This window comes from Vitis vinifera, chromosome 16 (assembly GCF_030704535.1).
Source record: "Vitis vinifera cultivar Pinot Noir 40024 chromosome 16, ASM3070453v1".
Classification (NCBI taxonomy): Eukaryota; Viridiplantae; Streptophyta; class Magnoliopsida; order Vitales; family Vitaceae; genus Vitis; species Vitis vinifera.
In genome coordinates this window covers 1832938-1847731 of record NC_081820.1, presented here as the reverse complement: position 1 = coordinate 1847731, position 14794 = coordinate 1832938, and the positions used below count along the sequence as shown (strand labels likewise).

Genomic DNA, 14794 nt, shown 5'->3' with positions numbered 1-14794 from the left:
CTTTTTTTTATTTTTTATTTATTATTATTACTTAGAAAATAGGAATTTTCTTACACCATGTTTGGTTTAGAAAGTTTTGAAGGAAAATGGGAGAAAAGTAAAATGGGGAAAAATAGGGAAAAATGGGTTATAAGTTATGACTTGCTCATTTCTAAATATATATATATATATATATATATATATATATATATAAAATTTAAAATTTTATAAATTAATTTTATCTTCGTTCATTTATCAATATTTTAAAATATATGTAATATAATTATTTTCTAAAATAATTATTTTAGGTACTATGTCAATAATACAAATTAACAAATAGAAATATAAATACTTAATTGTAAAGAACGAATCTCCTTTTTAGTTTTATTTTTTCTTTCCACTTTGTGACCTAATTTAAGATTTTTTTTTTCTCTCCGAAAATAAACATTCTTAGAATATTAACTAACAATAAAATAAGAAATTTAAAAATATAATTCAGATAAAATACTTACAAATTAAATATAATTAAAACAAAAAAAAATTAAATTAAATTATTGACTATTATTATATTTTTCTTTCTCGATATCCATATTTTTAACTAGTGTACTTTAACAACAAAATGAAAGTCAGTGTTTTGTTTTTATATTTTTAGCTTTTAAGTTTTTTTAAAATTTTTTATTTTATTGTTGATGTCAATTAACAAAAATTTTATTCAATTTTATTAAAAATAAAAAAAGAAAATGAAGGGATTTATATAATATAAGATATAAAATTATTATCTTATTATAAATTATTTTATTTTTCATAAGACAATCAAATCAAATATGAGAAAAAAAATTTCTTTAACATTTTTTTCCTTAATACTTTCCATAAACTAAATATGACCTTAGGTTATATTTGGTTTTTAGAAAGTACTAGGGAAAGAAAAAAATACTAACAAAAATTATTTTCCCATGTTTAGTTTTGTTATGGAAAATGTGAAATAAAGTAAAATATAATTAAAATTATTAAGAAATTTATATATTTTTAGATTATTTAATCTTTATATAGAAGAGTTAAATAAATGAAAAAAATTTTAGGTAATATATCAAAATAATTTATGGATTTTATATTTTATTTATTTTCTTTAATTTTTCATTTCTTTTTACTTTTCTTCTCTATTTTCTTTCTCTTATATTTTCCTTCAAACTTTTCAAGAGCTGAACATAGCATAAATGTTCAGATATGAAAAAAAATAAAAATAAAAAGAGTATTTAATAGTCTTCTTAGTGATTTTTAAAAAATAAAAATAAAAATCTATAAAGTATTAGAAAAATTCTATAAAAAGTGATCTATTAAGTATTAGATCCTTTAATTTTTTTAAATTTTCCAAATAAGAAAAATTCTCCCAAACATTAAAGAAAACGTTTAAATTATACTACAAATAAAATTATGTTTGAGAATTATATGGGCCTTCTTTAAAGTGTTAATAAAATATATTGGGAAGTGAAATTTTTTGAAAGTTCAAAGAATTCGTCTCAAATAGAGAACTTATGTCTTTTAAAATTATTATCATTTTCCTTTTAATTTTTCCTTAAAACATTATGAAGATATAATAATAAATGAAATAATATATGCCCGAGATAGTATTTTATGATTTATCACTTCTTTATAGCCTCTCACACTAAAAAATGGTAAAAATTATGATGAAAATGGTAGAGCAAACCAAGGAAACGGTAGAAATGTATTTTGGATTGTTTAGGCTTTGAAAAGCATATTTTGAAGTCTTTGTTATTTTCTTCGTGTCATGGGATTGAGCCCTTAACTTGAAAACCGTTGTTTAACCCCTTCACGAGTATAATAGATCTTTCGAAGTCAGATCCATTGGCGTTGTGTGTCATTTCCATCCTCGGAAGTGTCAATCTAATAGTGTAAACTTTTTCTAAAAAACTAGTCAATTCCCATTAGGGGCTCATGGAGGCAAACCATCCAAATTGGCTAGTAAGACATTGTTCAACACAAAAAGGCATGTGCATTTTTAAAAAAAGAAAATAATCCAAATTGAAGTATTGAATGTGGAGATATCGAGTATAAGGTTAGTTACTTTAAAGTAAAGCATTAGTACGTGTTACATATATCCTTTAACTTACGCTTTTCTCCAAATCTTTCAAGTATGTTTTCCAATTATTTTTTTCTTTCCCCTAGCTCTTCGATCCTAAGATCGACTTCCCCAATCTTGTATGTCCATGCCTTCATTACTCATAATTATTAATTGGAAGAGTATTCTTTTTATACTTAATGGTAATTTTAAGTATATGCTAAATGTAAATACTCATAATTTCTGCTTTCTATAAAATCAGTCATACTTTTATTGTGGAGTATTTTCTCAATACCAATATTATCCTAGGGGCATTTTCTTAATTATATTCTCGAAAATGTAAATAGCATTTTTCTTCAAAAAATAACAATAATACATAATTTCAATCATCAAAATCAATATTAGGGTTCAGCTATAAAACAAAAATATACTTTTTTCAATAGATATTAGAAACATACCACTAATCAAGTGGTGTGATGCATATATTTCTATGTCTCATTGTTTGTATCCTAATTCTATTTGTTCATATCATCGTACTTTAATCTCGTTCGTTTGAATGCTCTTTCCACGATCTAAACATTTTCATACATATTCGAAAATTCAAATTTTTTGTTCAGTAGGATACCATTATCGTACCTTAACATATTCCTTAATATTATTTTTTTTATCAAAGCTATTATTGTTTATCATTAGCTTAATTACACATGATAAATGGTGATTAAATACATTAAAAAGTGATCAATAAACAATAAATACAAAAAAAATGTTGTGATTAATACACATTAAATACAAAGTCTAATCACCATCATATTGTGTTAAGAGTGATGAAGAGAATAGCTATTAAGCTAATCACCATCAATGAATTTATTTTTCCATTGAAGATATATGAGCCCACTTGGGAGGGGAGTAGAAATAGTTATTATTGTTGTGGGATTGATTCTTGTTTAAAAAAAAATGTATTTCTGGCATATGGAAAAAAATATAGGGAGAATTGTGTTTTGGGCCCAGCTGGGCCCAAAAATTGACAAATGGTCCATCTAACCGACCCATTTAAGCTGAAAACCCATAGGAAGTGTCAAAATTAAAAAGAAGGATATGCACTTTTATTAATTCCAAAAATAACCTTTGCTGATTATGAAAAAAAAAAATAATAAACAAAAAAATCCAGGTTGGAATTTTGCCTTAAATTTGGTGTCTCTTCTCTTCGTCCCGAGTTCCTCCATCAGATTTGAAGCCTACAAGCCGTTTGCATCTCAATCTCTGCGTTGGTGTCTCTTCTCTTCGTCCCGAGTTCCTCCATCAGATTTGAAGCCTACAAGCCGTTTGCATCTCAATCTCTGCGTCGGTGTCTCTTCTCTTCGTCTCGAGATCCTCCATCAGATTTGAAGCCTACAAGCCGTTTGCATCTCAATCTCTGCGTCGGTGTCTCTTCTCTTCGTCCCGAGTTCCTCCATCAGATTTCAAGCCTACAAGCCGTTTGCATCTCAATCTCTGCGGCTCTTGGGAATTTTGCCCTAATTTTGATATCTTCAGCATTTCAAGGCTAGAAGCCGTTTTCTTATCTTCCTCCCGAGCACTTCCATCGCTTGCTTGCATCTCAATCTCTGCGGCTCTTTCATTTTTTTCTCGCATTCGTCTCTCTCGAAAATTTGAATAAGGTATGGATTTCAGTTGGGTCTCTCTTGTTGCATATTTGAGGTTAGTAGATTGCCTAAATTTTGGTATCTCTTCAGCATTTCAAGCCTAGAAGCCGTTTTCTTCTCTTCCTCACGAGCACCTCCATCGCTTGCATCTCAATCTCTGCGGCTCTTTCATTTTTTCTCGCATTCGTCTCTCTCGAGAATTTGAATAAGGTATGGATTTCAGTTGGGTCTCTGTTGTTGCATATTTGAGGTTAGTAGATTGCCTAAATCTCGACCTAAATTTTCTTAGTCCAAATCTCTAAACTGTGTTCAACTTGATCTCCGGAGTTCAAGTTACTGTTTCCATTCAATAATTGACTTCTTGGTTTGCTACTATTATTCGGATGCTAAGAAAATAATGAGAAAAAGAAAGGAAAAATTTTGAACCATAATTTTTTCTTTAAGCCTTGAGAATACAGAAAATGCACTTTACCTGCAACTCATAATTCATGGCTTAATCGATCTGATTATATTTTTGTAATTTTTTTTAGATTTTTTTTTCATGCTATTTGTATATTTTAAATTCAAAAAAATATTTGTGAAAATTTGTCATATATACTTGAAAATAATTTATAATTGTTTAATTGGTTGCTAGAAAACCAGGAGAGGAAAAATGGAAAGGGGAAATGGAAAACCTAAAAACCCTAAAGTTTTCTTATGGTGCATTGGCTTGAGATGTAGGCACAAGTAACAGATTTATCTAGTTTTATCTATTAGTTTTTTTGACCCTTAAACCTTAAATGTGTTAAACTATTGCTTATGGTTTTGTATGAATCATCTAAAGTAGGACATGATAGTTTAGAAGAGAATTCTGTATTTGTTACATTTTTTAGGCTATTATCTCTTCATATTATTTTGAAAAGCAACGCTTTATAATTAATATTTAAATATCTCCATTCTCTTTGAATAAGTTTGTAGGCATGTCTAATATAGTAGTACCAACAGAAATTGTCTAAGGGTTTGAGTGAGAATGAGAATTTGTTTTCTACCTAGTGTAAGTATAGGTCAGAGCTTAATAAAACGTGGGGGATTATTTCCTATTGAATGTCTTATACTTCCATAATTCCAATGTTTTTGGTGTATATATATATATATATATATATATATATATATGTTCTGGAGTATTAAGTCGAATCAGACACAAAATCCTCCTACTTTAGTAGATATTGTTGTGATGTTCTGTCTTAAAGTTCCAAGTATTGACACGATTAGATTATTAGCATAGGTAAGTAGTAGTGTCAAATTGGGTAGCACTAAAGTAGTTGGAGAGAGAGGTTTTTGCTTATAAAAATGTGAACTATGAATCTATAAGTAAAGGGGAATGATAGGGAAAATAAGTTAGAGATTTGTTTTTTTTCCTTTTATAGCCTTTCTTAGTTTTTAATTTAATGATTTTTTTTAATCTATTAATTTCAATCTTTTAATTTCCAATTCAGTTTTACATTTCTCATTTTTGTTTTTTATTTTTATTATTATTTTTAGTTTTGTTTAGGTTAGGTAGTATTTATCAGTCCAAGAGAAGAGAGAAGCTCGGTCTTCATATCTTAGTTCAACTCAGCGTTTGTTTATTAGTGCCCATCTTAAAATAATCTTACCGTTGACAATGGTTAGAATAATCAAAAAGAGCAACAAAAATTCTTTTTTAAGACTTTAAAGTTACATTTTTTGGTATATACATTTTTTAAAATATAACTTTTTCGTATGGGAACATAGTATATTGTGAAATGAAAAAACTTTTAAGATCACATTGAATATGCATTATTGTTTGTTCAACAATATAAATTTGTGCTTTATTTCAATAGGTTGATGGATGCCACAAATAGAATATACTGTTATATTTTCGTGGGAGGGAAACTTGTCCAAAAAAATGATGGCGTTTGGGAATATGTTGGTGGAAGAAGCAAAGGTATTCACATTTATAAAGGAATGACATTTGAAGAATTCACTCAGAAGGTCTTAGAAAAATTCGACATTTCCCTTCATGTGAGGAGGATGCACTACACCCTCAAGTTTAACCCTAGAGTCATCCAAGATTTAGAAGATGAGGATGACTTGGATAACGTGGTTTCCCACAGTGATGACTTTGCAAATGTGTACATAGTCGAGTCACCCGGTGTGGAAGCCATAGAGGCAAATATACCGAATACACAGTTGGCACTTGGGTAATGCGTTTTCACTTGGATGTCTATTTAAAATTTTATGAATATCAATTTTACGCATTATGTAGTCTAATTTTGGTTATGAATGTAAATGCAGAGGTCCACATCCTACGTTTCCTTCGTCTAATGCATCATGCGATGCAAATCCTAATACTATGATGTTATCAAGAGGTTTTGCATCGCGTTGTGCAGATAGTGAGTACACCCCTTTGGAATCAAATCGGTTTCGTGAGGCAATATTAGGTTCCGGACATACATTTAAGAATGCAGATGAGTTTCGGAATGCAATATACCAAATGTCATTAGCTGGAAGGTTTCAATACAAGTACAATAAAAATTCACCCACTCATATGTCAGTAAAGTGTTCGGTTGAGGATTGTCCTTGGAAGATAACAGCTCATGCTGTTGAAGGAAATGAAATATTGCGAGTTTATACTTACCAAGTTAATCATAATCATATAGCTCAAGATGAGTGTTCATCTAAGGTGCGGGTTTCTTCCAAGAGAGGTGCTGTTGTTGTTGAAGACGTGTTTAGAACAACTCCAGAATACCTTCCTCGACAAATTTGCAAGGATTTTGAACGTGATCATGGAGTTCAATTGACTTATAACCAAGCATGGCATCTTAAAGAGAAGGCAAAAGAGCGTGTATATGGATCTCCACGTGCGTCCTACGCGTATTTGCCTTGGTTATGCCATAGGCTAAGGGAAATTAACCCTGGAACTATTGCCGAGTACACTTCTCATGAAGGTCACTTCAAGCAATTGTTCATTGCCCACGCATTTTCAATTCAAGGGTTCACCATGGGGTGTCGACCGGTATTGGCTATTGATTCTTGCCACCTAAGTGGTCCATACAAAGGAGCTCTTTTGTCTGCCATTGCATATGATGCAGATGATGGAATGTTCCCTCTAGCCTTGGGTGTGGTTGGTTCAGAAAATTATGAGGATTGGTATTGGTTCTTGGAGAAATTGAAGGGGATCCTAGATGGTCAAGAAGTAATTATTATATCAGATAGACATCAAGGGATATTGCGTAGTGTTTCGGAGTTGTTTGGGGTAGAAAATCACGCCTATTGTTATCGACATGTGAAAGAGAACTTTTCAAGCTTCTTCAACAGGCAAAACATTAGGGGAAAGAAAGGGAAAGAAGATGCTTTGTTGCTTTTAGACAACATTGCATATGCTCGGTTGGATATAGACTACAATGAGGCGTTTGAAAAACTTGTGCGTTTTAATGGCGACCTAGCAAGGTGGGTTGCGGAGAATAGTCCGGAGCATTGGGCGATGTCAAAGTTCCTTAAAAAACGTTGGGATAAAATGACAACTAATATTGCAGAGTCCTTCAATGCGTGGTTAAGAGAGGAACGCCACCAAACAATTTATACGTTGCTGATGATGCACATGGATAAGCTTGTAGCCATGTTGGACACCCATATGCGTGGTACAGATAAGTGGAAGAGCGTGGTTGGACCCAAAACAGAGGAAAACCTAATGTCAAATATCACGAGATCTGCTCCGATTACTGTGATGCCTTATTTGGGTGGGACGTTCAAGGTTTTTACTGGAGAAGTTTATTTGGTTGTGGATATGCAGCAACATAAGTGTACATGTCTAACATGGCAAATGTCCGGGTTGCCATGTCCACATGTATGTGCTGTGATCCGTACATTGAGACACGATGTGTATGACTATATCGACCCATGTTTTAAAGTCTCCACCCAACAGTTGATTTACTCGGGTCAGTTTCAACCATTACCAACACACAACATGCCTAAAGTTTGTGAGGCTGGGACTTTGCAAGATGGGCAAGGCAACGTATTTCCTAGTCTCCAACCCCCGCAAGTGAGACGTCCTCCAGGAAGACCCCGACAAAAGCGTATTGAGTCACAATTTAGCCATAAGAGAGCTATTCATTGCTCTCGATGCAATGGCATAGGTCACAATCGGTCTAAATGTAATAATCCATTGCCGTGACATGTTCATTTCTTTGCTTGTAAGGTTTTCATTTTGTGTACGATCCCTCATTGTTCCATTATTTGCTTTATGGTCATAGGGTTGTCGCTTTTGGATGTTATGTATTGTCCTTATTATAGACACGATGCACTAGCTTTTGATTTTATTTTTTATAAGACTACTTTTTTATTTTCATGATTTGGAGTTGCTTTCGTTACTGATTTAATTTGAAATTGCACTTTCAATGTGGTATCCTTTAACTTGATGTATACTTTCACTTCCCTATTTTAAGTATGTCCTACTCACATCATTGGATGCGTGCATTTTTCTTATCACTTAGCTGAACTTTCATAGTATTGTACTATACTTGCTGTCTAGTTATTCAGTTGGTCAGTTTATCTGTGCATTACATTCTACTTTTCTATGCCCAATGATGCAGTTATAATATTAACAATGGCTGGTAATGGCTTAGATGGTTCTGCTGCCAGTTCACTCCCACTCTCGGTATGGTTCATCATACTTGCTTATCTTTGTTGTTTTTTGCATTCTTCCGTTGCCAACATACTATTTGAGAGGTTTTCGCTTCTGTAGTACAGTGCCACAAGAACTTATAATCTATAGTCATGCAATTTTAATGTATTGTCATAACATAAATCAGAATGCATGTTGGTCTCAAAATGGGTGAAATTTCATTTTATGATATTTTATATATTTGAATTGCTGTGAACAAATTACTCCCTTGTTTATATATAATCTGAAATCCTTTTATGAAATTTTCATTTTCGGATACCTTTTAAGTTAGTATATATATATATTATGCATGAAATTTAAGTGATTTCTTCATGTCCCTTATTATAGTTACCATGTATCAGTTATGTTGGAAAGTTCTCTAATATTGAAGTTTTAACAATTCAACGTTTATTTATTAAATACTATTATATCAGCTTTGTAAGTTGTCGGGTAATATTTGTGTTCACTTTGGTAATATAGAAAATGTGGTTCACTAACACCATATACAATTATGCTTTAGGGATCTAATGGTCTTCGCTATACAGCTATGGGGATAGGCAAAAACCATGTCCTCTATGATGAGGGAGGAGGGTAGAGGAAGGGATAAAGAGAGGTGTTCTGGTAGGAATGGTGATGGGGATGGGATTAACTCTTTAGCCACTTGAGTTATAGGTAACCCTTACCTCTGTAGCCACTTTAGCCAGGTCCCCAGGGTTAATTGATCACAATTATTTATGGGGACCTCAATGGTATTGAGACATTAGGCTTCTTTTTGCTGCACTTTCTAAGTGATTTAAATATGAAGGTGGAGAGTCATGCCTTGCCAATTTCTCAGTGCCTTGGACTCTGGACATACCTTTTTTTCAGGTGGCAAATTCTGTATTATTTTTTGTCTCTAAGATTCAAACAATTGACTTAAGCAAGGTGCATAGCTCTCTACACACTTCATATACCAGTATTTTGAACCAGTTACATAAATTCATTTACGGTGATTCACGCACTGACCAAGCAAACTGATGTGGCAAACTTGTACCCAATGTGGCTTTTGCCAGGAGCAGTACAGACATTTAAAATTGCTCATGTATATCTTCTTGCAGAATCCTTACAACAATGAAAATACTTCTATAAGTTAACAGAAAAAAAAAACATAAAGTCATAGCACATAACTTTTATTCTCCAACATCAAGTATGGTTTCCAAACCCCTCTTCATTCATTAAATTCTCCAACACTCATGGATTCATCTTATTTATTCTTGTTTTCAAGCGTAAACATACTCTTTGTTTACTATTCTACAAAAAAGTATGTAGTAGCATTTCATAGTGTATCATTACCTTATTTTAAATGCCCACTTCCTCTTTTCTGCAAATTTTAGATTATTATGTCCATTGAATCAGATTCAAGCCTCAAAACTTTCACAAGTTTACATTAATAGTCCTAGGTTACATTTATTTTCCCATGAATCCTCACTCAGCTAACAACTTAGGTATGAATGAACTTTGGTCAAACACATGATTCGTGGTATCAAATGATAGTGTACAATTCTTCACTGATAGTGAGTACCATGTGGGAATACTCTCAACAGAAACTTGGATTCCAAACCTTGTCCATGTTCAATGGCAGTAGCAAAGTGCTTGCTCTAGCAGTTCCTCTAGCTTTTCTGTATGTCAGAAGTATCAAAAGGAGCAGGTTAAATAGGATTATTCATTGATTTGTTGATGGTTTCTTTCTCTAATATAATTAGTCAATTTATTTACATAAATTGATTTGATTTCTTTCTTTTATATATTATGTAGTATTCTCATATTTATTTTTTTCTTTTATAGTCTATTCTGTACATTTTGACTGTTATTGCCTATTCTATATAGCCTTATTGATAAATTTTCAATCCTCCCTCTTACATGATATCTCACTGTTAGTAGCACCCAACCCCATCTAATGTCTTACCCTGCTGTATATTATTTCTAAATACAAGCAGACAAATCTTTGTAACTTTGAGAAATGACAGCTTTACTTTTTCACTTATTTTATTGCATTACCAACTGCAAGAATGTTGCTATTCCTAACATGTCCATGTTTTCTAACATTGCATGCAGGGCACATCAATGTTTACACGATGCTCAGCTGCAAGATTTAAGAAACTGTGCAACCGATTACCAGAGGCAAAAATTCAAGCCATAAGAGACCTCCAATTTGGAGGTCTCTTAAACTTAAACTGCACAGAGGTGCGCCACAACCTCTGTATCTTTCTAATCCAACATTTCAATGTTGGATTTAGACGGATAGAGTTCTCAGCCCAGAAACACTATCCTGTTACAGCCACCGATGTTGGCCTCATTTTAGGCCTCCCAACAGAAGGACGGAACTTGCAGGTGACCTCCACATCATCAGATCATCCATTTGGGACTATTCGGGCATGCGAGGAGAAACTCCTAGACTTACCTGTAGGCGAGGAGTTCCGTAGAGCATTCATTTACTACGCATGTGCCACATTGTTGGCCCCCACGTCTAGGCTCAATGGTTGCCGTAACTTGTGGCATACCATCCATGAGGATGGATTCCGAAATGATGTTAATTGGGCCCAGTTTGTGCTTGACCAACTGGTTGAGGGAATTAGGCGATTCCAACAATCTAAGACCTCTTGGGTACATGGCTGCGTTTTATTTCTTCAGGTAGTGAACTTATTCAGTCTTTTTCTTCCATTTTGTTATCTAATTTTATTGCAAACATATTCACATTTTCCTATTGATGTTTCTATTTATTTTGCAGCTGCATTATGTCATTAAATTCCAAATTCCTTCAGTCCAAGTCCCCATTACAGTGCCCCCAGCATTGGCATGGACTGATGATTTGATTAAGCGACGACTAGTCGCTGAGATAAAGGAGTTTGGAGCATTTGGACATGCTGAGATTGATTTTGTAAGTTATGCATGCATAAATATATTGTCATTACTAGCATAACACTCATTATTTAAGTACTAATCTTCAGTGCTAATTATAGGCGTCCGAGAGATCTCCATCCGTAGAGAGAACTATGGAGCCAGAGACTAATGTGGACCATGACACAAATGTTGATGCTGAAAATAGTGATGTAAGCTGTGAATTTTTCAAAAACTTAATAAATGTTCATTTCATTGTCATTGTACTTTATTTTTACTTCTTAACTACAAAGAAATATGTTGTTGTCACATTCTGTTCTCAAAGATTGACAACAATATCATGTCATAGGAAATATGGCATCAATATCATGATGCAGAACGAGCAATCGACCAATATCAAAGGGGCATTCAGCAGCAGCTGAGAATAATGCGTGGCCTTATGCATAAGTTAGGGACTCGCAGACATAGTGGGGTAAATTCAGATGCGGGTGGTCACTCTAGCTATGCACCAGCCAGCACTCCCACGGCCGATGACCATGCATTTCCCGGTGATGAGTACATGGCTTCGCATGCTGCATACCATGTGCTAGACACACCAGATCGCGTTGTCGCCCCTGAGTATGAGTTGCAGCCCAGTGTACCCATTAATGTAGTAAGCGGTAAGTGATAAAATTTATGCAAACACCCATATGGTTAACAACCCATGTACCCAATCATAATGTATACCTTTGCTGACTAGTTCTAAATCTCGTATTGCAGATGGTGAAGAACAACCAGAAGGTAATGTTGTCCCCACAAATAGAAATGTCCGGAGACGTCGAGTGCGTCGCATGGCTCCAAACCTGTTGTCCCCATACATATCCCAACCACAAACGAAACAATCTGCCATCAAAATCGACCTAAAACAAGGAGCTGCACTGGTATTTGGAGACGATTTGGATGCAAGGTAACATACTTGAGTGACACTCCTCTCATTGTATGATAGTTAAAACACAAAAACTAAATTCTATTTTTTTGTAACAGTGAGGAACTAGTGTCTATGCATGACACTATCCTAACCAGAGGCAATTTGGGCTGCTTCCAAGGGAATGGGTGGATAGGAAACGACGTGCATATCATTTCTTATCCCTCTTTATGCATTATTTTAAGTTTGAAAATGAAAGTGTGGTTCTAAATTAATTTGTTGCTTACACTTTTATGATATACGAAATCAGGTCGTCGATGCCTACTGTAGATTGTTGCAGTATCAACATGAACCGAAGTCGAAACTTTTTCTATCCCCCTACATAGCTGTAATGCTGACTATTCCACTTAATCCTTGCTTATCTTTATTTTTTTTCTTGAACCAGGCATCACCTACAATGAGAAACCTGATATTATCCCGTTTCTAACATGCAGGAAATGGTAATCCACTCCCAGGCAAAAAACCTAGTTAGGGAGGCAGTTATTGGACGCTTTGAACCACATCTGTATCAGATTGATATTCCATATGTCAATGTTAACGAGGTGGATTCATATGTTTAATGCTTGGATTTGTATTTTTATTGCATGAATGTACAATATTTAGATGTATGTTTAATGGCAGTCTATTGGTGCAGGTCTTCTTACCGGTCCTCATAAAGAACCATTGGACATTGTATGTATATGACCTAGAAAACAGGAGAATCCAACTGCTAGATTCTCGTCCTGGTAGAAAGAAGACAATGTTGAGTGGAGTCCAACAAAATCTGGTAAAGTAACAAGCAACAAGTTATAATTTGATAGGTATGTTTTCCCCTTAAAATTTCAATTGTTGCGTTAATAAATGTTTCAGGCCAAGGTTGTCCTGTGGTTGGCTGCCCACAAAAAAGAGGTATCACCTTATGATTTGAGGACATTCAATTTCATAACACCTGATGTACCCCTCCAAACTAATGAGTGAGTGTTGACCTTGCAGTCCGGGATATTGTTTAAGATTGCAATTTATTTGAAGTTCATCTCTTATTTATAATTCCACACTTATTAACGTTTTGGTAATTATATTGACGTAGGCACGATTGCGGAGTTTTTGTAATGAAATTCATGGAATTGTGGTCAATGGGGGGGTTCTCCAAATCAATCGATGTGGTACGTAGGAGGAATTATCTATGACTATCTCATTAATGTTAAAATAGTTAGAAAAACCTAATTAATTAATTTGCTGATTTGTTGCTATCAACGTGAATGAACGCAGGGGAAATTGAAACATTACAGGTTGAAGATCATGGGGAGTATGTTGTTCTCAGCACAAAATGCACACCGAGACCGTGTCCGGAGAGATTAAAGGGGATTGTAATTTGTGATAAAAGTGTATAAAATTAGCACATTTGTATGTAATTTATGGTGGACATATGCGGAAATGAACACTGGGATTATGGGATTAGTCAGAATTTGATTGTTTTTTGACTTAAGTTGCTTGTCAATGCATTGTAAGTAAATAGGGCGAATTAAAGATGATTGTACATTATACAGGAAAAACCAACTCCTGACATTGTATTGCCAATTTTATGCCTTATATATTTATTGAAGGTTGTGATGAAGTCGCATTTTCCCTCACTATCTCAAAACATCTAATAAAAGGCACCGGCATTACAACCTATAACAAACCTTTTCATCAACAATCTCGTACATATCGTTTACAATTTATACAGTACAATGCAGGTGTATATATGGCCATCCCATGAACTGGTCTAGATGGACCCGTGGATCGGAAAGCATTAGGAGCTCGACCGGTCGATATTGTCCTTCAGCCATTGGTCAACCGGTCGAACCTTTCTTCAGCCGGTCGCGCACACCCTACTGGATGAGAGAGAGTGCATTTTGGCACCCTCGTCCGGATATAGACCGGTCGATCAGTTTAGGTCGACCGGTTCCTGGAGGTTTGGACGAGCTACTGGATGAGAGAGGGTGCATTTTGGCACCCTCGTCCGGAGATAGACCGGTCGATAATGTTCGGTCGACCGGTTCCTGGAGGTTTGGACGAGCTACTGGATGAGAGAGGGTGCATTTTGGCACCCTCGTCCGGATATAGACCGGTCGATCATGTTCGGTCGACCGGTTCCTGGAGGTTTGGACAAAATTTTAAAATTTTTAAATAATTCTTAGTTTTATTTAAAAAATCAAAATGTAATATAATTAAGAAGGGGCTCAAATTAAAGTAAGAGGTTATTTTTAAATTTGGACAAAATTTTAAGAAATGATAAAACAATATACAAGTTATTAGTACTTAATTTTTTTAGAAAACAAATGATTTCTTTTCTTAAATGCTAATTTTTCATATAGTGGATTTTTGAACTTTGGAAAAATATAAATGATTGGGATAGTATGGTTATATATAAATTAAGGGGACAATTTTCAGCCAAATTTCCGATGGTGGAACCTATTTTAGATTAGATATTTGACAACTGACAACAGTTTGAGAGAGGTCAAATCTTGGAATGGTGATGCTTCTTGGGATAAAGTTACCAGATCTTTCCAATGACAGATGTGCAAAGCCTTGAGACCAGGAAGATGAGGCCACTTGGGGAAACAGGTTGC

The 14794-nt window shown here is 34.2% G+C and overlaps 3 protein-coding genes across 3 annotated transcripts; all 3 read left to right on the top strand.

Moving 5' to 3' along the window:
• The first annotated feature begins 5664 nt into the window (after nucleotides 1-5664).
• LOC104881520 (uncharacterized) lies at nucleotides 5665-7873 on the top strand. The gene is made up of 2 exons (XM_059733782.1): nucleotides 5665-5900; nucleotides 5995-7873. The coding sequence occupies exons 1-2, from the start codon at nucleotides 5665-5667 to the stop codon at nucleotides 7871-7873; spliced, it is 2115 nt and encodes a 704-aa protein (XP_059589765.1).
• Nucleotides 7552-11355, top strand: LOC100853025 (uncharacterized). The gene is made up of 4 exons (XM_059733781.1): nucleotides 7552-8356; nucleotides 10457-11032; nucleotides 11130-11279; nucleotides 11350-11355. The coding sequence occupies exons 1-4, from the start codon at nucleotides 8276-8278 to the stop codon at nucleotides 11353-11355; spliced, it is 813 nt and encodes a 270-aa protein (XP_059589764.1). The 5' UTR covers nucleotides 7552-8275.
• LOC104877779 (uncharacterized) lies at nucleotides 11293-13748 on the top strand. Its single transcript, XM_010646758.3, has 10 exons — nucleotides 11293-11451; nucleotides 11589-11898; nucleotides 11999-12185; nucleotides 12263-12347; nucleotides 12454-12531; nucleotides 12638-12745; nucleotides 12838-12969; nucleotides 13053-13156; nucleotides 13270-13345; nucleotides 13452-13748. Exons 1-10 carry the CDS (start codon nucleotides 11395-11397, stop codon nucleotides 13539-13541), a joined length of 1227 nt encoding a protein of 408 aa, XP_010645060.3. The 5' UTR covers nucleotides 11293-11394; the 3' UTR covers nucleotides 13542-13748.
• The last annotated feature ends 1046 nt before the right edge of the window (nucleotides 13749-14794 follow it).